The following is a 22,121-nucleotide window of genomic DNA, read 5'->3' on the forward strand; positions in this document are numbered from 1 at the left end:
GGAACTCCTCAACTTTGAGGTGCCAAACATACCTCTTTGCCTTTTTGTCGAACTGTATACAAAGTGTAGTGAGCCCAATTCTTTCGGCCTTCCAAAAGGAAAAGCCACTAATATTTGACATTTTTTTTTTGTTCATATTCATTAAAAAGTGAGATTTGTTTTTTTTTTTGTTCTTTTTTTTTTTTTTTTTGTCGATAAAAAGAGAGACGTCAACTGTGTGAGTAGTGTCGGTTTTGGTTTCGACCTGACTCTTTTCAGTTGAATTAGATCTATCCTTTATAGAATAGTTCAATTTAAACTACAGCAAAAATAAGATAGGAAAAAGGAGAAATATATTTCCCAATAGAGAATGATGGGATATAAACATAAATGATTCCATTTTTCAGGGGAGATATCTGACAATCACACGAATAACAACCCAAACGTTGTTGAGACAGAGCCAGATAATGATGCCAAGGAAGAATTGCTCAATGAAGGTATTATGTCTCGATTGTCACAAAGATTTCCGTTCAATATTTATTAATTAAACTCCTTTGAAATTCTACATTGTTATTTGCACTCTAAAATAGTCATTTATTTTGCTTTTTTCAAGTAGAAAACTAAAATGGATAATGGCATTGACTTTGAATTCCTGATAACAGTTGCAATTTACAAAGAAAAAGAGACAGTATTCAATGGTAAAACAGAACAAAAGTAGTCTATATATACAATAAAATGAAGAAGAATAAAAAAATGCGTAAGTATGCTACTTTAAAGGAGCAATGCTGCTGCGACTGAAGTATGAATTGGCAAATGATTGTGCGGATGATGATGATGCAAAGCCTGTGATTTCTGAGTTGAGGACGGCTGTTCGGCAGGAGCTGACAATGCATGATTCATTTGTGATGGAATGGGGTTTACAGGGTGCTAAAGGGGCCCCTATCAACTCTGCAGCCGTGAAGTACACAGATTTCTTATTGGCAACAACCTCTGTCAAAGTTGAAGGAGTCAAAGGTCCTGGTAAAATCACAACTCCATTTGAAAGAACCAAAGTTGCTTTATCACAGATGCTGGGATTTTGCAAGATGTACCAGTGCATATGATCAAGAAAGTGCTGCAGCCACGGAAGCCTTAGTTAATGGCAAAACCACTCCAAAGATGATGCTACATGGGAACTGTACCATGGACTGAAGCTTAAGTTTCCAGAAAGTGTGAACCTTCAATACATTCTTGTGTTTGTGTTGTTCCTGGTTTTATTGCTGGTTTTCAATTGTACTTAGTTTTCAATTGTAAATCTTACTTGTAAGATTGGTTTTAAGAGAAGAAGGGGGGGGGGGGGTTACTGTTAGGATGTCAGATGGCATCAACTTGCGGTGACAGTTAGAGTTGAGTATTAGTATAAATAGTACATTGTAAGAGAAGAAAAGGCAGTTAATGAAATATTGATTGTTTGTATTGTTGTTCTGTTATCACATCTCCGCAAGTTAGAGTTGAGTATTAGTATAAATAGTACATTGTAAAGGCAGTTAATGAAATATTGATTGTTTGTATTGTTGTTCTGTTATCACATCTCTGTGCAATTGTGGAAGACATAGAGTAGGTTCTAACAGTATATAGTCTATAAGTTTTTGTTTTGGTGATGAGGGTAACAACTATATGTTACGTACATTATGGGGATATATATGTACAGAGACGGATCTACAGAGGGACCTGGGAGGTCCCAGGACCCCTCGGCAATTCTAAAATGCTGCTAGAAATTTTTCGGAGGACCCCTCGTACTCGAACACGAGGCCTGTGCAGACTGTCTGTGCTGCAGCAGCAGCAAGTTGCAGCTTGCAACGGAGAAGAAGACAACAGGGGAGAAGAAAGAAAACAGGGCATTTAAAAAAATTGGTCCAAAACGCAGTGTTTTGGCCAATTTGTTATTTTATTTTATTTTTATTTTTTTTAAACCAATGAGACAAACGTTTGCAATTGGTCCACTGTTTGCAACATGATTCCATAATCTTTTTGAAAGACTAGCCCCACATGGGCCATCTTTCCCGTCCCGGAAGTCCCTTTTGCTTCTCCTTTCCCCATTCCACTGCTTTTTCCCCCTAATTCCTCCATCTTTCTTATTTTCACCCAAAACCCTAAATTTCTAATCCCACCCAATCCCATATTATAATTACATTACTCCAATATCATACCTCCACTTGTTTCAATTCTCACGGATCGAGATAGATCGGCACTTCAAGATCAACTTGATATTTACATTCATTTTGTGCGTTCTGATAATGATTTTTCTCAATTGCGGGGAATTAATGAGCTTGCTAAGAAAATGGTGGAGAAAGGGTTGCATCGAACATTTGCATATGTATATTTGCTTGTTCAGTTGGCTTTGGTTTTACCGGTTGCAACTGCTTCAGTGGAGAAGGCATTTTCCGCTATGAATATCAATAAGGGTCCACTTCGCAACAAAATAGGAGATCAATGGTCGAGTGACAGCTTAGTTGTTTACATTGAGAAAGATGTTTTTTCATGTATTGGTAATGAAGCTATCATGGAACATTTTCAGACTATGAAACCTCGTCGTGGACGCTTGAATTAGGATTTTATAGCTTGTAATGTTGTTTTGCACATGATTTTTGAATGAAATGTATTATATTTAACTTTTCAATGTTATTTTTGTCTATAAATTTTTTAACCTTTATTATTGGGACCCCCCGAGTTTAAAATCCTGGATCCGCCACTGTATATGTAACGTTAGCTAGCTTGGCAGGAGACGAAGACAACCACGTTAATCAAGCTATTATGCATTTCGTGATTAGGGGTGATTGTGATGCAGCAATGGAGCTTCTTAAGCGACATCCCAAGGCAGTAACTGCAAGAATTAGGGAAGGTGGGACAATTCTTCACTGGGCAGTCTTTTTTAAGAAGGTGGACATTGCAAAAGAATTGGTGCACTTAATGAGACCAAAAAGACTTGGAAATACAAGACTATGTGGGTCTTACCGCTCTTCATCATGTTATAACCGGTATTCCAGAAAGCGTCGAACTAGCAAAATGCATGGTTGAAAAGAACAAGAAGTTACTCAGTATTGTCCTTCCTCCCAAGAAAACCATCCCCCTTTTGGCCGGCAAAATTACCCCACTTATGCAGGCTCAGGGTCGTGAAGAAGGATAAAAAATGGCTCAATACCTTTATTGCGTCACTCCGCACGAAACACTAAACGATTCTGAAAGCGCTCTACTTAATATCCAGGGTCTTATGTTAAAAAGATTTGGTAAGATCAACATTCAAATGATAATTATTATTATCAGATACCATTGATCTTTCTTTTGCTGGCGGTGAGTTGCGCTTTCGGTATTCTATTGAGTTCTTCGTAAATCTCATCTTCCTATTTTTTCCAAATGAGAATGATGTGGTTTACTAAGATTTACTTTTTCTTGATCTTTTTATAGAATATGTAGAACAGATGGTATTGAACATGCGAATCAAAGATGAAATTTCACCAACTCTCAGGAGTCTAGTTGATTGATCTGATGAGGATAACAGAAGGCCAGTGTGTGTGTGTGTATATATATATATATACACATGTGATCAAGAATTAGCAAAGCAAGTTGATGCTGCCTATAACAATGAAGCTGATTTTGATTGTGATGTATTTGAGAATTGCGGGAACTGGAATTATGATCATGATGACCAAACAAACGTCGTGGAGGAGGGCCTTAACTGTGAATATTTATCCAACAGATCTCTCTCTAAGCTCACAGCATTGTAAATATTTGTTCAAAAATGGTTTTCCAAACTTTTCAGCTTGACGTAATTTGAGTTAGCTCGATGAGTCAGAATCTTTGTGTATGGCCTATGACATGAGTTCTGGTGATTTTACGAACTTGATTTCAACTCATGTAGTTTAAAGGTTTATACTTGGATTATGTCTAGTTTTGTAGATGTTCATCCCGGAGATGATGAGGATTGCAATGGTATGATTTATGAATAGTTTTACACTTTCAGTATGTAATTCAAAATCCGTTAAAACAAATCTGTGCAGTTTTTTGCTTGCTGTTTGCTTCCTACATCTAAGCAATACAGGTTAACAAAATTTAAGTTCATTGCGACAAGACTTCCAAACAAGTCGATGTGAAGGCTTTGAAAGAAACCATTTGGAACCATGTACTAGAATCTGTTTAAACGTCGATCTAGGTCTGCTAAGTCATTTATTTATTTTTCAGGTTTTCAGTTTTCTTAGGCAATAGAACATATAGGAAACCATCTTTATTAAAAAGAAGAAGTTAAATTACATAAGAAAGCTTGATCGGGGATTTATGCATATGCTGAAACAATCCTAGATTTATTTGATGTATGATTTCCGATTGAGTGGTGTCCTCTTTTTTCTTCATGCTGCAATCAAACTGTCTGTGAAACTTACTCGTACCTACTAACATGTGGAGATCATAGAACATGAATTGTGGCAATTTCAGCGTGCCACTTGGAATGGTGTACGATGTGATCTATCAACAGAAATACATAAATACCTTTGTCTTGTATTGGGTACATCCCACTAGATGATATATGTTATACCATATAAAATCAACAATTGAATGATATTTAAGAACTTGTATAACTTCAGCCTTGTTTGAAAGCGCTTTTAGCTTCTAAAAATGTATAACAAAAGTTAAAAGTATTTATGAGTTATAAAAACGTTTGCACTTGTTTCAAGAAATACTGAAATACTTTTTCAGGAAACACTTATATTTGGTTCCTGTAAAAGCGCTTATTAGCATAAGTGCATCGTAAAGAAGTATTTCCAAACGGAATTTCTGCATCTACCATCCTACTGTTTCGTATTCGATATTACATTCTTTAGAAGGTGTAAATTCTGATTAATTATTGATATTTTTGAACTTGAAAAAGAGTGGAGCAATTGGTGTCGTTCAGGCTAATTTTGGGTAACTTTCCGAGTGATCTGCCGAGCTGCTGAAACTATCAGTGACATCTCCCCTCACCTGTGTTTCATCTGCCTTTTACATTGAGCCAATGAGCATGGTTTGAGGATCCTGGCCTCCACCAATCTGGATGATCTCAGCATTCACCTAACGTGAAAAAGTTTGGGAGCATTTTCTCCGCTGTAATGATTTTGTACTCTGCTGTTATTATTTGAATGGAAATGGAAAATGCGTCTGAAACTGTACTTTACGACTTAGTTTTATATTTAATCAATTGGTGTTCCCTTCAATATTTTAAATTAATCTTGAATTTAAGAACATATATTTTTGCACGCGAAACCTATGTTCCTTTCAATTAGTTTTATATTTTTGCACGCGAAACCTATGTTCAAATTCCTTCCTTCCTAATGTCGCACATAACAAAAAAAAAAAAAAAAAAAGTAATGTTATCTACAATCTTTTTTAGTTGTCACACACTATATTTATTTTTAACCATTGTATCGAATAAATTAAGAAATATTAAGAACACAGAATTAACAAGAATGTGTTGAAAGTAAAAATGAGTATGTGAATAACACTCTTAAAAATAGAAGTCAATTGCTAGGAAAATAGCAATAATGCAACGAAGTGTAGTACTTGGGATTTTCAAATGGTGAAGAAATACTAGAGTGATGCTAAGAATATAGGAGCGACTTGTGAGTTGTTAATGAAAGTGAATTTTCCTGCAGGTTTGGAAATAATAAACTAGAGCAATGCTCACAAATACACAAGTAACTTATGAGCCGTTGATGCAAATGAATCCTACAATGCATCAACGATTTTGCACACAATTAATATTGTTACTAGTAAGTTGTGGGTTGTATTGTTCAAATGATCAAGGCTTTTTTTTTTTTCAATCCATTGCGTTCTAATTTCAAACTTTTTAATAGATTAATATTTAAAAAAAATAGGGAAAATTTGAAATAGGTCTAATTTTATAGACCACCTTTTGAAATAAATCCAATTTTTAATGATTTTTTACTTTTAAAATAGATCCAATGTTTAGTTATTTTGGACCCATATCAAAAGATCTCAATTAAATATATAGTAGCATAAATTAAAATATTATTAAAGAATGAACAAAAACATTTCAACAAAAAAGAAATTAACAAAAACTAGTGTCCACACAGTCTCTACACTAACATAACATTAATGTGGGCCAGGCCGACCTACAAGCTTACACGGTTTAGAAAGAACGACAAAACAATCAATCAAAGCAATAGGCCACGTTTCCCTTCATGAACAGGAAGTAGATTGTCTGCTTTCTTGGATGCCTTTTTCTCGTTTGAATGTCCTTTTCTCCTCGTTGGCTGTTTTTTCTATTTTTTTTTATTTGTACGATCAGAATTAAATCATATCAATATTTTATATTCTTATTATTTTATATTTTTATTATTTTTATAAAAAATTAATATAAAATATTAACCTAATACAAATAGCTCAGCTATTTTCGTAAAATCATGCGGCTGAAATTTTTTCTTTTTAATATTCTTGCCTTCTTCTCCGGTGGCGATTGACGAAGCGGAACCGCAGAGAAGAAAGAAGAAGAAGAAAATGAGAGGGGACCGGGGTTGAAGGTCGGGGAAATATGCCGTGAGAATTCGGTGGAATTGTGAGGGAGAGATGAGTGACGGAGGGAGGTCTGCAGGATCCGGATGGGAGAATCTGGAGAGGATAAAAAGAAAGTAAACAATGACTTCAGTCAACTACCTACGTGTCACACTGTATCTGTCAATGATGTCACCATGGCTTCTTGACGAGTTCCTTGCTTGTCATTATCGAATTAGGATCCTTTTAATTCAAGGAATTCTTTAATTGTGTCTATTAATAGTGTATCGTCTGGTAAAAAAAAATAAATTATATAATATACGATAAACATATATAATTAAAGAATTTTTAAAATCCTCACAAAGAGGATCTGAAGATGATCGTATTGGATCATTATTTTGCATTAAAAATACACAACATGTGTTTCTTATGACACACCAACCAAACGCTTCAATAAAACCGATTTGGATCCTCTCAGGATTCAAATTGTGAGGATCTTAGGAATCCTCACATCTTAGTCATTCATCGTACATCGTACGGTCAGAAAATTATTTGATTTTTTTATTTAAAATTAAATACAAATAGTATCTGACGAAAATTGATCGCACGATGAACGATTAAGATTTCCACAAAGTACATCTGAAGAAAATCCTCTTTCCAATAAAACCTCTTAATCATTTCAAATACCTGTTTTTGTTCAACAAGAATAATAATTCATCATAGTGTAACAATTTTCATTCTAGTAAATTAGTATTTGTTTTGTACAAGGGAAATAATTTTCCACACAATCACATACCCTTTTTCTCCTCTAACGCATTTTTGTTTAATTTTGTATGGTATTTTTGTTAGATTTAAAGATCGTAAATAAAGACAAGTGTCTTGTAGCTCAATTTATTAAGAGCATTCACCCTTACATTCTAGGTCTTGTGTTCGATCTCCCTTTCCAGTAGTTTAACATACGTATTCTATTGTTTGAGAGAGTCTCCTTATAGCACAATATTTTATAGTGTTCGACTTAACATTAAATTGTCAAGTGAGAGTTTATAAAGAATTTTACTTTAAGGGAGTCTTCTTATGACACAATATTTTATAATGTTGATATGAAAATTAACAATAAATTATGAGGTGTTAGAGAGTCCCACTTTAAAAAAAAAATTTGTTAACATTTCTCGACAAGTATACTTACAAAACAAAATGTATGAAATTGATATTAGCTAATAATGTATAATACCATTGTATCATGGTTAAATTATGACCAATCATTAAAATAAGTTTTTTTTTTTTTTTTTTTTTTGAAAGCGACTAACATGTAATTATATAATGCTGTCAGGTGAGCATTTATAGAGAATTTCATTTTAAGAAAGTTTTCTTGTGGCACAATATTTTATAATATTGATATGAAAATTAACAATAAATTATGAGGTGTTAGATAATCACACTTTAAAAAAAAAGTTTCGTTAACATTTCTGGATAAGTATACTTACAAAACAAAATGTATGAAATTGATATTAGCTAATAATGTATAATACCATTATATCATGGTTAAACTATGACCAATCATTAAAATATGCTCTCTCTCTTTTTTTTTTTTTTTTGAAAGGTACTAACATGTAATTATATGATGCTGTCAAGTGAGAGTTTATAAAGAATTTCACTCTAAGAGAGTCTTCTGGCGCACAAAAAAAAAAAAAAATGTGTTAGAATCATCCACACAATGAAACATCCTTTTCCCATTTTTTGTCTTACTTGGAAACGATATTATTCTCCCCCTTTAAACAATCAAACAAATAAAATCCACTTAAGTTTATTTTCCTGTTCACCCATCACACTCGAAACATTAATACATTCTTTACAATTAATGATAAATCATTTCTATTTTATTTATTTCTCAATAAAATTTGATTCATTAAATACATTTATTTTAATATACTTAAGTGGAGAACAACTTACATATCACGTAAAATCAAACAAAACGTCACAATATAGTGAATATGTTATGTGTAAGTTTATCTTGTAGATAAGACATCAATCATCTTATTTACTTTTATTGTAATACATGAAATAATACAATACAAATACATGTTTCAATCACTTATAAAAATTTTGGCTTTTTAGTCAAAATGGTCTATGAGATTGATATAACTCCTCAAGTTGATTCTTGACATTTTGAAGAGATAGAAGTAATCCATGAGTTTATTCACCGTCAATCATTTTGGTTCTTTTGTGAAAAACTTCTGTTAAATAAGGACAACAAAACATCCTCAGTTTAATAATCAATCGGCCAAAACAATTTGACGAAAATTGAGAGTAGTTCTGTCATTTTCTTATTATTTAATGAGATTTTTATAAAATAATCAAAATAATTGATGATAGATAATTACTTCTATCAATTTTAAATTTTAAAATTTAAAATAAGAAGTTATACTAATTTTAGCAAGCATTTTGGATAGAAAGCCTAAAAATTTCTGGTATATAGCAAGTCATATATTTTCTGAACTTTTACAGCCAAAGCACTTGGCTCACAACTGGAAAGACCAACCCACAATCACCTCTCTCATTTCATTAGACAAAATCTCAAAATCCAACAAAAATAAAATAAATCATGGCTTTCATGATGAGCATGACCCCAGGCATCCCATCGTCACCGTCACCGTCTCCCTCATCGTCATCGCCACCGCTCTCTCAACCACAACCACCAGCATCTCTACCAGTCCGTACAATCCCCGGAGCCTACGGCTGGCCGCTGCTTGGCCCCGTCTCGGACCGCCTGGATTACTTCTGGTTCCAGGGTCCCGAAACATTCTTCAAAAAGCGCACCGAGAAGTACAAGAGCACGGTGTTCCGTACGAATGTCCCTCCCAGCTTCCCGCTGTTCCTGAACGTCAACCCCAACGTCGTCGCCGTCCTCGACTGCAAGTCCTTCTCGTACATGTTCGACATGGAGTTGGTCGAGAAGAAGAATGTTCTTGTCGGCGACTTCATGCCCAGTGTCAAGTTCACCGGCGACTTGAGGACCTGCGCTTATCTTGATACGTCTGAACCCCAACACTCTAAGGTACATATTTTTCTTTATTTTTTGCAAATATTGGGTTCGAGTAGATTTCTTTTATATTTTTTTACCAATATCTTACTCTAAACTAATTTAAATTACGGGAGCGCTAATCTAACCGATCTCACAAAAAAAAAAAAAAAAAAAAAAAAAGAAAGAAATATGTCTATTAGGATTAAATGATGAATTTATTAGGATAACACGATGTATCTATAAGTATGTCCAATTAGTTTGGCAATCAAATTTAGTTTTATTTTATTTTATTATTTTTGCTGATTTCCCTAATAGGTAACTGTTTTAATTGAATCGATTTCAGAGCTTCAGCTAGTAAAAGCTTGAATTTCATTTTTTGGATCAAAGTACAAGCTTGAAATTTTCATTTGTCAAAAGGGGTGAGAAGATTTTTTGCACTGTGGTTAATGAATTAACTCATCCAGTATTTTACTAGAAATGTTAAACATAGATTGTCGACTGTGAATCCAGATTATTAATTTGATTTGTCGCAGCGTATTGTTCGGATGGTTAATTCTTTGTTAAAAATTAAAGCGTACAATTTAGATTCACAGTCTAGCAAAAGAACGTCACCAAGTCTTTAGAAAGAAAGAATTGTGCTGAGCATTTGAAGATATTTCCTGTTTTCAGTTGTTGCTGAACCAGAAGTAGATTTTCCGAAGAGTGATTGATTGGATATTTTGGCCGGAAGAAAAGAATGGTTTGTGTTTTCTGTGTTACTTAGAAAAGTCCCAGATGGTCCAAATGTATATCACAGGAGTCATGCTTTAGGGACAAATCAGTCCAAAATGTATGCGATGGGGGACCATTACAACTGGAATAAGATCTTATACGGATTCTCTTTGTGAGGATTGCGGGGATCATTTCATTGTATCTGTTCATCTGTCATCTTACGGTTAGAAATCATTTTGAATTTTTTTATTTAAAATTGATTACAAACAGTACCTGATGGAAACTGATCGTAATGTATGATGAACAGATACGATTCTCCGGGATCCTCAGAAAGGGGATTCGGAGAGGATCCTCATCCATTACAACAATTGGATGGTGATGATTTTTAGTTGCTGAGTCTGGGAAATGAGATACATGGGATTAATTTCCTACAGTTTCTCTCTCCCTCTCTTTTTGGCGTATTTTTTTTCCTCGACGGTGATTTTCATACTCTTAATTTTTAATCGAAATGAGAGTGTAAAACTAGGGATCGAGACTTGAAACCACACAGAAATTTCTAAGATAAATTAACGACTGTTATTTTACGGTTTTCCTCTTACCTGTCCTTCATGATATTTGAAATGACTTTTTAAAGACTAGATGCACATCCACTCCACAACGTTGCTGCCCAAAATTGTACAAGTAGGACCCCCGTGGTTCAAAATCTTATCACAAACCTTGGGTTGGAAGCAGGTCTGGCAAACGGATTGAGTCGTGTCAATCTGCTTTATTAACGAATTCTTAACAGGTTATTTGATAAAGATTCGATTCGTTAATAGGTTGTGTCGGGTGTGCATAATGCCAAAATTTAACATACAATATCTTATTAGGTCCTGGTAACGATTCGACTTGTTAACGGGTGATCCGATAGTAACTCGATTTGTTAATAGATTGACTTGAAACTTGTTATTTTCTTGTCATTTTGTAGTGGATTAACGTGTCGTGCAAGAAATTCTTGAACCTAATTAGAAGGTTGTGCAATAGCTTTTTCTATTTTTGTCGGTACGTGAGGGGTTATGCAAAAAGATCAAAAGGGGTTCAATAGTATGAAAATACAATTCATGAAAAGGGTTTTCATCTCCTTAGGGTTTAGGTAATTTATTAGTGGCAAACGTTCTTAGGGTGTGCTTAATTTGATTGAAGTGAAAAACGTTTTCATCTCGCAAGATATGAAATCGACTATATAGGATGTGATTTTACTCGACTTTTCCCGTCTTTTGGTAAGTTTAATTTCCATCAACTTACCAATACCATCTTAATATCTTCTTCACAGATCAAAAGCTTTGCCTTGGACATCTTGAAAAGAAGCTCCAAGACATGGGTGCCTGAGCTCACTGCCAACCTCTCAACCTTTTGGGACACAATAGAAGCGGATGTTTCCAAAGATGGGAGTGGCAGTTATTTGATCCCACTCCAGAAGTTCATCTTCAAGTTTTTCACTAAATGCTTAGTTGGAGCTGACCCAGCAAGCTCGCCCAAGATAGCGGAGTCTGGCTATGCCATGCTCGACCGGTGGCTCGCCCTCCAGCTCCTCCCCACTGTCAAGATTGGTGTGCTTCAGCCCCTGGAGGAGATTTTCCTCCATTCTTTTGCATACCCTTCTTTTCTTGTCAGTGGAGACTACAACCAGCTTTACCAGTTTATAGAAGAACATGGTAAGTTACTTCTTGTTAAACAACCTATTAATCTCATGCCCTTCGAAATATATTTGAATTCAAAAAATTTTTCTACTTGCATTCATTAACATACTATAGACGACATCTGTACGTAAAAATTTTCTTGTCAGACTGTATATTTAAACTATTCATCAAGTTGATTATTACTTGATGTGCGGTCTAGATTCACAAACAACATAAATGTTTGTATGTCAACAAAAGATTAGTAAGACGGCATTACCATACATGTTCTATATGAGTCACCAATATAATACACGCTATTAGAGGTGTGATCAATAAATGTGGTACAAATCACATTACTTGACAAGTTTAATGCCATCCATATCTTTGTTTTATGTGTTCATGAATACAAATGGACTTGTTTACAGGTAAAGAAGTAGTAAAGAGAGGTGAAACCGATTTCGGACTGACGAAAGAAGAAACAATTCACAACCTTCTCTTTGTACTTGGTTTCAATGCGTTTGGTGGGTTTTCTGTCTTTCTGCCAAGTTTGATAGGCACAATAGCAAGCGACACCACCGGTTTACAGGCCAAAATAGTCAAAGAAGTCAGAGAAAACGCCGGTTCAACTTTGAGTTTCGACTCGGTGAAAAATTTGCAACTGGTTCAGTCCGTAGTGTGCGAAGCCCTCCGGTTCAACCCACCGGTTCCACTCCAATTTGCCCGGGCCAGAAAGGACTTCCAACTGAGTTCACACGACTCAATCTTTGAAATCAAGAAGGGTGAGTTGCTCTGTGGGTTTCAACAACAGGTCATGAGGGATGAGAAAGTCTTCGATGAACCGGACACGTTTAAACCGGACCGGTTCATGAAGAACAAAGAGTTACTGAACTACTTGTACTGGTCCAACGGACCGCAGACCGGTTCACCAAGTGAGTCCAACAAGCAATGCGCTGCGAAGGACTATGTGACCCTCACTGCTGTTTTGCTTGTTGCGTATGCATTTCAAAGATATGATTCAATCACAGGAACCGGTACTTCAATCACAGCCCTTGAGAAGGCCAAGTGAGAGTGGGGCGATCGTAGCCGTTGAAATGTGTATGTGATGGATCATATGGTTTTTCGGAAATTTGGTGCCTGTGTAGGGGTTTGTAGGTAATTAAGTAGAGAAGGGCAGATATTTGAGGGAAAAGGTCAAAACTTGGGGTGGCCAGATTCAATTAAATAAAGTGAAGTAGAAATCGAAGGAATTTATTGTGGATGATGGCTTCTAGTGTGGGGTGGGTCGTCGGTCGTGGGACATGGCCCATGGGTCTTGCCGACACCACTTCCGCGGCTTTGTTTGGTATGATTTGACACAATTGGGTTCACATTGCGGGCCACATAGTGTTATGTGTTTTGCGTAAGGTCTTACATCTTTATATGTAAAATCTTTTTGTTGATTTTCCAGACCAATCAGTGTTGCGAACCATAAAAAAAATTGCAATCGTGCATGCCCCAATTCAAGAATGAAGGATTATACTAGAGAATTTAAGTCCTTTTTTCTTTTGTTTTTTAAAATTATTTGGCCCATAGATCTTGTAGCTTTTGTGAAAACTAAATGCTTAGTAATTTTTTTTTAAAATAAACAATATTATCTAAACTAAGGGATAGGAGAGTGAGCTAAACTTTATAATGGGTTAGCAATAATGTGGTTCAAATTTACATTTGACGAGAATTGAATTTAAGATCTCTGACTTATAAGTGAAGAAGAATACTACTAGACCGTATTATTAAGTGGCTAATGGTAATACTTTTAACAATTATTATTTAACCTCCTAGACTCGTAGGATGAGTGTCGAGTGAAACATTCAATCTAGAACATTGATTGGTTGTTGAAAGAAAAGGAGGAGCTCCTACTGAATTTTATTAATGTTCAATCACAACTGGACACATGTCCAAAATAATTTTAAAGAAATAGAACTTGAACCAAATCACAGACACTTGTAAGTTTTAATTGGATAAGAGCATGAGCTCCTACTTTTCTTTCAGCAGCCAATCATTGTTCCTCAATCTAACATTGAATGGCTAAAAGTTATAAAAAATCAAAAGCCTATCTGATAGCGTTTGATAGAAAAAGTTAAAAATGCTTCAAAGCCCCAAAAACACTTTCCAATGCTAAAGCGCTTGGAATTTTATAAAAGTTCAACGTGATTCTAAAAAAAAGTACTTATGAGCAAAATTATATATTAAAACCCAACGGGAAAAAACAATGTTCATAAGCAGTGTAAAGATGAAAATACCCCCAATTTTTTTGTTCTTTCACGGTGTCATTTTCAGCCTCAACAGTGGAATGACTAATATGCCCTTATTGGATACGTGGAGGTCATCTGCTCTTTCATTCTTCAGCTCTCGTTCTCTCGTTTTGACAGCAAGTACCACCCACCGCTCCACCGCTGTTTAAAAAAAAAAAAAAAAAAAGGGAAAAATGGATGAAAAGTTAGGATTATCTATTTCTTTTGAAGATCGGGAAGATTTACAGAAGTATTTCAGCCTCTAATGATCACAAGTTCGGTTTTCACACCAACAACGAATTTCAAATCTAAGATCTCTAATTTTTTACTTGAAGAAAGTCTCACAGTCATTTATCACTGGACAGTAACTCGTTGTTTCGCTCCACTGCTGTTGCATTTACCCTTTTTGTTGCTCCCTCTTGCTCAATCCATTACTACTTTGATTCATATTTTGTTCTTCCAACTAAAGAACCACGGCCTGTTTCTCGAACTCTCTCCCGTAGCGGAACCATCGCCATCACCTGGTGCCGTAGCCCCTTTTTGCTTCTGAGTATATTTGTACCATATAAAAGGTAGACGAAAAAAGTGGGTCTTCATTTTTTACAACATCCCCTTGATCTCTGCAAAAACATACTGTGGTTATGATATTTTATTTAAATCCGTGATGATTTTGTGGTGATTTAGTTTGTTAAATTCACACCAATTTTCCTCAGAAGCCGAAGCTGCAACCACGAGTCCATGGGAAACAGGGAGTCCGATCGGGGAATTGCTTCATCTAATTCAGGGAAATTGAAATCGGCAGAATCACCTTTGAGGACTATAACTGCTGCATCATACCATAATATTTCAATTTCAATTTCTCACATGAATCTTCTGGTCCCTCGATTCCTTTCAGTCCTCCTCTCCCCGTCCCTACTCCTCCATTCTCCTCCGTACGCACGCTCATCTTTCTTTATTCTTCCTATTTCTTCTCTTTAATTTGCAATATTTTTTTGTTTTGAAATTAGAATTTTGTTTTGTGTGATTGAACCAAGAAACTTCACATGTTTTTTTCTTCAGTTTTTTTTTATTATAAAAAAAAATCCTTTTTATTATTTAAATATTTTTAATTTATAAAATAATATTTTAAGTGCCACATCAGCGCTTAACAGAGTTTTTGACGGAAAAACTACATTAATTTGCAACAACCATTTTCAAGGACTACATTGATTAGTTTTCAATTTCAGGAATTATGTTGATTGGCTGAGTCAATTTCAAAGACCAATTGTGATAATAACTCTTTATAGAACTATTTGAAGTGGATTTCAAAGAATGCAAGCATACCGAGTAACCCTAAGAATTTCATTGGGTTCTTTTCCCCGAATCATTTTCAGGCTAATTGGAAGCACATAGAAGAAGCTCAGGAAGTGAAAAGTTCCTAGATCAAATACCAAAAGAATTCAACATTATTCAATCAAGCCCAAGATAGGATTTAGACAGCCATCGATACTGACGTTTAATGAAGAATTTACGGTTTCAGTCTTACAAGTGGAACATTCAACTATAATTCCATGGAGAATGCGATGATCCGGTTTCTTGCCAACATCGATTGATTTTTGGAAGGCTAGATAACACAACTAAGTTCTCTATACTTTTTAACTGTAAATACAAATAATTCAGTTTGGTAAATGAAATTGATTGCAAATCATGCCCGATTTAAGGTGAAAAGAATAACCTAGTAAAAGTTTGTCGCTAACCAAGAGAGGAAGTACCATGTTGAAGAAGATTAGCCTTTGGCTGTTCGAAAAATGCTAGGGAGCTTTTTACACGGTCTGGACATTTCCTTGCGTTTGGGTGTTAGACTTTGTAAGCCCTTCTTTCCACCCTCTCTGACGAGCCCTAAGCTCCCATAGCGCAGTCTGTTTCCGCTGTGCCTCTAATGTTGCTTCAGCTTTCTCCCTTGCTTCTTCACATGTTTCCATCCCTGAACTGCACTTGTCTGCTTCCTTTTGATACTGGGATGCAATCTTCTTAGCCTCCAGCAGAGCCATATCAGCTCGTTGCTGATTTTCCAAAGCTTCAGCTTCCCGAAGCTTCAACTCCTCAGTCAAAAGATCCACAAAGTTCTTTTCAGTGTCCTCGTTCACCTCTGGGTCATGCTTTGCACAGTCTGCATAATATATGCCAAATAAACAAATGGAGTTATAGACGATGCAAGGCATATAAGAATAAAAAAGAATCCGAAACTTTACGTAGGCAATCAATCACCACTTTGCATGTCAATGCTACTTATATCTCCATAAGGTTGGTTCAAACAAATAAGCATCAGAGACAGAAATCCATCCTTGAAAGAGAAATCAACAACTTTAAAAGAATATTGAGAGGAAGACAAAAGCAGAGTTGCGTTCATTTGTAAACAATGATAATTGCACAAGGAAAGCAGGCCAGATCGAGTGACAGTCCCACAAAAGAAAACTACCAATCCACGAGCCTTTGAGGCAGTCTTAACTTCAGACATTGTACTGAGGAGAAACCACACAACTGACAGAGTCATCGCACATTATGCCGAAAAAACTGAATATGCGCTTACAAAAGGGATTTGAGGAAAATAAGGTAAACAGTGAAGAGTTCAAATTTGTCTATTGGAAAGGATCTAAAATTGAAATATTTGAGATAATATTACTGGGATTGGATGATATATTTGCCACATTATTATCCAACATGAACATGAGAAGGCATCCTGCTTTATGGCAAGGAGAAGCTTTATGTCCGTAATCTCACAACCCATTCAATCTACAACATCTCTCACACACACACACGCATATATATAAACACATAGTGATGTAAAGCAATCAATTTTACTACCCAAAAAGTGCAGATAAACTTCTACATGAAAGAAACTAACCTGCAAATGAAATGTTGCTGAGTCCTGCAAAAGAAGGAAGAACCAATATAAGTATACATCTGATAGTAATGCAAATCAACTAACAGTAGCTTTAAGAGTCCAAACTTCATGACCTGGATGCTGAATTCAACACCAACCCAGAAAAACGATGGATTGAAATAAGTGAATCCAATGGAAATTTGAGCTTATTGGCATCAAATCAGCACAAAATGTGTAAGACCCAACAAAACAAAACGGGAAAAGAAATGCAAGAGATTTAGTCAGATCTGGTAAAAATGGATCACGGGCAAGGGAAGAAAGAAGAGTAAATTACCAATGGGAATGGAGAGGAGAGGCTGAGAAGAGCAATCGCAGGTGCAGGGAGGGCAAGCGAATGAGGAGGAGGAAGAAGAAGAGTGGGAGACGGCGGCTAAGCCCTCCATGAAGTGCCAGTATAGAGGTGGGCCCACTATGTACCCGGCTATGCACAGCCCAACTATCACCAGCCCCGCCTTTAGCACCGCCGGACTCGTCGCCATCTCCCTCTCTCCTCTCTCTCTCTCTCTCTCTCTCTCTCTCTCTCTCAATCTCGGCTTTTACCTCAGCTTCTGAAATCGAATCGGAAGTAGCGGAATTGGGAGTCGGCGACGTCGATTCTAAACGGTTCGACTGCCGGTGTTTACTGGGGACTTGTGGAGATCAAAGATGAGTGCTTTCTCATCTGTGTGAGGCTGTGACGGTGATTTTATTTTTTATTTTTAAATTTAAATTACACTGTTTTGACTTTTGAGAGTGTAATCGACAAGCTGGTCGGACCCAAGGAAAAAATAAAATAAAAAGACAAGTTGGTCCGACTAGGCGATGTTCCGAAGAAGCGATTTAAGGTAACGAAGGTTGATCGAGTTAATAAAGATTTGTGTTAGATTAACATTTAGGCTTGAGTTTTAGTGTCAATAATTCCTTTTGATGTGCGATTTATAAAATAAAAAAATAAAAGTTAAAGTTCTTTCAGTAAATTCTCAAAGAGTTTTGTAGTATGCAAATGATTTATCTCTGAAATGAAGTAGCATCCATTCTGGTTAAGCTTTCTTCCAAACAAAAAAAGAGAAGGTGTTTTAATTTCCCGATTTATTATTCATCTTTTAAAAGTAAATCATTTAAAAAAAATAGAAGTTGTGTTATTTTTTGATATATTTATTCATCTTTTAAAGTAAATCATTTTCCCATTTTATTTGTGTTAAGTTGTGTTTGAGTTAGTATTATCTGTAATGTTTAGTATGAATTCTCATTAGCTTATGTAGCAATAAAAGTTGAATGAAATTAAAATTTTATGTGAATTTTGTAGAATTTTCCCATGATTTGCTAGTAAAATTTGAGTAAAAAACTTTTGTAGACAGTGCGATTGTTGCTTCTCGCAGAATCTTATGCATGCACACTTGAAAAAAAAAATATTTTAGACAATTTGAAAGTAGTGTAAGAACATCTTCAATAGTATGCAAACCCAATAAGCAATGTTGTCTACTTTAATCTTAGCCAACTTTTGGAATTACGTAGATTTATCCACTCGCGGAGCCCAAAACGTAATCAATCGAAATTACGTAGGTTTTGAATAATTTTTGAAATTTGTAAATTCATTATTTTAGCCAACTTTTGAAACTAGTGTGATTGAGATGATTAAAAGTTATCAGCAAGTGATGAATGTATCTAATGGTTGGATATTTTTTTCAATTTAATGCTTTTTGGATTCAAATATTTCCTTCTTAGTTTAGAGTAAAAATATCGTTTTGTAAAAAAGAGTTTTCCAACATTTGGTGCTACAATGATACAATATAGTGATATTAAGTTTGAATTTAGTTGATCATGAAAAAAAAAGAAGATTAATAAGTTAAATAAAAGGGAATTGTTATTGACGGTTCGAAAATCTTATTCTACCCTTCAAACTTTCTATATTTGGAAAGAAAAATACACTTATGACAAGTGTAGAATATGATTTTTAGAATGTCAATAACACTTCTTAAATTAAATTAAGAATATTTCTTAAGGATTTACCACCGTATTCCGAGTAATGAGAGTCGAACAGAAACTGGTGGGAAACATGGCGATTGAGTGACTCTGTGCCCCTCATCACTCAACCGTCCCATTCCAACACACGCATCGACGGCCACCAACTCTGATAATGGCGATGGAAATCCCGATGGATGTGATAAAGCAGGTGCAGATCTCGCTTCGGAAAGAAGCGGAGCTGTCGTCGTACGACCCAGACGACACGCCGCTGCCGAATCTACCTTCCGTCAAAGAAACGCTAGCGGAGTTGGATCCATCCCCGCCGTACCTGAGGTGCAAGCATTGCAAAGGGCGGCTGCTGAGGGGCGTTCAGACGCTGACCTGCGTCTTCTGCGGCAGAGAACACTGCAAGGACCACCCTCCCGACCCCATCAATTTCCGGGATACTTTTGGGTACCGTTGGCTGCTCCAGTACCTGAGCTTAAGTGGATCGGTATGCATGCAACTTGATTTTCTATCTTTTGTTTGGTTGATGAGAAAGTTAAGATTAAGATGGGGAAATAAAATGGGGATTCCTTTTGTTGTGTTTGGTTGATGGGAAAACTTGAAATAAACGGAATTTGATTTCTCAATGCGTTTATTCAAGAAAAATCACCAGTTTAACAAATTATATGCTTTCTTGCTTGTGGATGATGAAAAAGATTGAAGCTTTGATTGTTTTAGTTTGCTAAATTTGTTTTACCAGCTTATTCTAGCCGCCCAACGGCGTAATGATGTCGAAAATTCTTTATCTGATTCGAAGCTATTTATGTTAGTCTATAGTGCATGGAAAATTAAAATGGTTGAAGGTGATTCTGAGATTATGCAGAGATGTAGAAATAGTACATTGTATTTGATATGTATCAACATCTACTTAGCACTCGATCTTAAGCAGTCAACACACGGAATTCGTAGGTGCTACAGTTTTGTAGTCCATTTATTTCGCAACCATATCATCTAAGTGGGAAATTATAGTTTTGTCTGCCTATCGTTTGTTTGCTAGAAATGAGGTTTATTGTCCTCTCGTCAATGTAGCGACTTTGAAATTAATTTTGTGGGGCTTCTTGAATACTTGGTAAAGTTCGAGACTTTGGTTTGCAGGAGATAGTGGATTTACCTGTTGGAGCAAATGAATTAAACAGAGCAGAGACTGCGCGGATGGATGAGTTAAGTCTGTCTGATCTCTTAAATCTTGAAATAAAATGGACCTCTAAGCCAGAGAAAATTGAGACTGATCTCCCAAATGAGATCCCCAATCTGCTCAAATTACCAGATTTGGCTGGAGTCAATCTCGACAACTTTTTCTTTGAAGGAAAGAAAGATGGTGCTTCGAGTAATTCCGAAGAGTTGTTCGGATCTAGCACACAGATTGTCGGTAAAGAGAGTTTCCAAGGTCATGAAACTCTTAGGTTGTTTGAGAATGTAAAGCCTTTTGAGACAGTTGTGCAGACTACTGAAGGAGAGAGTGGTGATTCTGGTTGGGCAGCAAGTTTTCAGTTTGTTGCTTCTGAATCACAAGCTTCTGGAAACCTTCCTCAAGCTTCTGAAACCCTTCCTCTAGCTTCTCAAAACCTTCCTCAAGCTTCTGAAATCCTTCCTCGAGCTTCTGAAAACCTCCCTCAAGCTTCTGAAAGCTTTCCCCAAGAATCAAAATCCCTTGACCCCTTTGTGGGTTCCACGGTGGATCTTTCTGCCCACATAGGCACAGTATTTGGAACTGTAGTGGACTCAACGAATGAAAAATCAAACCATAGTGTGACTGGGTCTGCATCCATGTCCTCCGACTGGTTTCAAGATGATCTGTTGGGCGTTTCCAACTCTGGGTTTTCTGGAGGGCCTGAACGGTTGGAAATCCTTGCTGAGGTGAAGGGTGGAATAGCTGAAAATGTGAATAACTCTTTTCCTGATGGTGTTGATTGGGTTCAAAACAACCAATTGCAGATCCCTAGCAACAAGGATCTTGATAGTAAGACTACTGTGGAGAATGATGATTCGTTTGATGCTTGGAATGATTTCGCAAGATCGAGTAATGCACCAAATCTTGTGGATAGTTCTGTTAAACAAGGTGGTGTGGATTGGGTTCAAGACAACCAATTGCAGACCACTAGCAACAAGGCTCTTGATAATAAGACTACTGATGAGGATGGTGATTCATTCGATGCTTGGAATGATTTTGCTAGCTCGAAGAATGCATCAAATCTTGCAGATAATTCTGTAAAACAAAGTATTAATCAGACGACATCTGTTGACCACACTTTAGAAATAAATTTGTGCAGCACTAGCAGCTCCGGTGACTTGGATTTTGGTAGCTTTTTGCAACCAGATTTCTCAGCAGGAGCATTGAACAGTTCCAACAGTTCAACTGTCGTGAATAGAGTGCAGCTAGAGCCTTCTGTATTAGACAGGTGCGTATATAAGCAAATGTTTATCGGTGCTATTATAGCTGCAGAATCCTGTTTCGAATCACCGTGGAATGCTAATTTGCGGTTTTCAATAACGTAATACATGAAGCTTCATGGAAAATGCTTGTGCTCGTAAAGAACCTATGTTAACTCCTTTTTCTGTTGCGTGTTTAGCTTGGGTGATGCAAGCACTAACGATGGAAAAAAATCTGAAGATGTGGTGGAGGGCGGAGATGTTTCCAGCGTAAGAGCAGGGTCAAAATCTGACGATGTGGAGAGAATAATGTCACAGATGCATGATGTCTCGTTTATGCTTGAAAGCACTCTTTCAATCCCTCCCAAGCAAGACGGATTACATCCGCCCTCAAAAGATTGAGACGTAATTTATTTATGCGTTTTTATCATGCAATGTTTGTTGTGCATCATGTAATTCTAGATTTATATGTTCCATTTGTTGGCAATTTTGTATTTTATTCTTTATAATCTTATGTAGAAATCCAAGAAATATACTGGAAGTTTTTCCTACACGGCGATCGGAATGCCTGTGATCGGACGGTATGTGCATTTTAACCAAAAGGCAGCGAGTGCAGAAAGAATTGAAGAATAATATGAAATTTTACACACAAAAACAAACAGAGTTGGGAAGGCGGGGTC

General features: G+C 36.2%; 3 protein-coding genes and 1 pseudogene across 3 annotated transcripts; 3 read left to right on the forward strand and 1 right to left on the reverse strand.

Annotated features, from left to right (window-relative positions):
* The window catches only part of LOC137709169 (condensin complex subunit 2-like), a 39,919-nt pseudogene extending 36,176 nt beyond the window's left edge, over window positions 1-3,743 (forward strand).
* A 5,232-nt stretch (window positions 3,744-8,975) lies between these two features.
* Window positions 8,976-13,415, forward strand: LOC137749459 (fatty acid hydroperoxide lyase, chloroplastic-like). The gene is made up of 3 exons (XM_068489549.1): window positions 8,976-9,553; window positions 11,544-11,925; window positions 12,315-13,415. Exons 1-3 carry the CDS (start codon window positions 9,101-9,103, stop codon window positions 12,953-12,955), a joined length of 1,476 nt encoding a protein of 491 aa, XP_068345650.1. The 5' UTR covers window positions 8,976-9,100; the 3' UTR covers window positions 12,956-13,415.
* A 2,337-nt stretch (window positions 13,416-15,752) lies between these two features.
* On the reverse strand, window positions 15,753-17,871 carry LOC137708569 (uncharacterized). Its single transcript, XM_068447679.1, has 3 exons — window positions 17,357-17,871; window positions 17,044-17,067; window positions 15,753-16,308 (listed from the first exon to the last, which is right to left on the reverse strand). The coding sequence occupies exons 1-3, from the start codon at window positions 17,559-17,561 to the stop codon at window positions 15,962-15,964; spliced, it is 576 nt and encodes a 191-aa protein (XP_068303780.1). The 5' UTR covers window positions 17,562-17,871; the 3' UTR covers window positions 15,753-15,961.
* Window positions 17,872-19,087: 1,216 nt separating this feature from the next.
* On the forward strand, window positions 19,088-22,121 carry LOC137708673 (uncharacterized). Its single transcript, XM_068447797.1, has 3 exons — window positions 19,088-19,519; window positions 20,167-21,470; window positions 21,642-22,121. Exons 1-3 carry the CDS (start codon window positions 19,199-19,201, stop codon window positions 21,841-21,843), a joined length of 1,827 nt encoding a protein of 608 aa, XP_068303898.1. The 5' UTR covers window positions 19,088-19,198; the 3' UTR covers window positions 21,844-22,121.

Source organism: Pyrus communis, chromosome 11 (assembly GCF_963583255.1).
Source record: "Pyrus communis chromosome 11, drPyrComm1.1, whole genome shotgun sequence".
In the NCBI taxonomy this organism is placed as follows: Eukaryota; Viridiplantae; Streptophyta; class Magnoliopsida; order Rosales; family Rosaceae; genus Pyrus; species Pyrus communis.

Excerpts from the sequence above, each read along its gene's own strand:
- LOC137749459 (XM_068489549.1), top strand. The coding sequence starts at position 9,101 with ATGGCTTTCATGATGAGCATGACCCCAGGCATCCCATCGTCACCGTCA. Across the intron at positions 9,554-11,543 it reads CTGAACCCCAACACTCTAAG|ATCAAAAGCTTTGCCTTGGA; the intron begins GTACATATTTTT and ends TCTTCTTCACAG. Across the intron at positions 11,926-12,314 it reads CCAGTTTATAGAAGAACATG|GTAAAGAAGTAGTAAAGAGA; the intron begins GTAAGTTACTTC and ends ACTTGTTTACAG.
- LOC137708569 (XM_068447679.1), bottom strand. The coding sequence starts at position 17,561 with ATGGCGACGAGTCCGGCGGTGCTAAAGGCGGGGCTGGTGATAGTTGGG. Across the intron at positions 17,068-17,356 it reads TCTCCTCTCCATTCCCATTG|GACTCAGCAACATTTCATTT; the intron begins GTAATTTACTCT and ends CTTCTTTTGCAG. Across the intron at positions 16,309-17,043 it reads CAGCAACATTTCATTTGCAG|ACTGTGCAAAGCATGACCCA; the intron begins GTTAGTTTCTTT and ends TATATTATGCAG.
- LOC137708673 (XM_068447797.1), top strand. The coding sequence starts at position 19,199 with ATGGCGATGGAAATCCCGATGGATGTGATAAAGCAGGTGCAGATCTCG. Across the intron at positions 19,520-20,166 it reads ACCTGAGCTTAAGTGGATCG|GAGATAGTGGATTTACCTGT; the intron begins GTATGCATGCAA and ends TTTGGTTTGCAG. Across the intron at positions 21,471-21,641 it reads GAGCCTTCTGTATTAGACAG|CTTGGGTGATGCAAGCACTA; the intron begins GTGCGTATATAA and ends TTGCGTGTTTAG.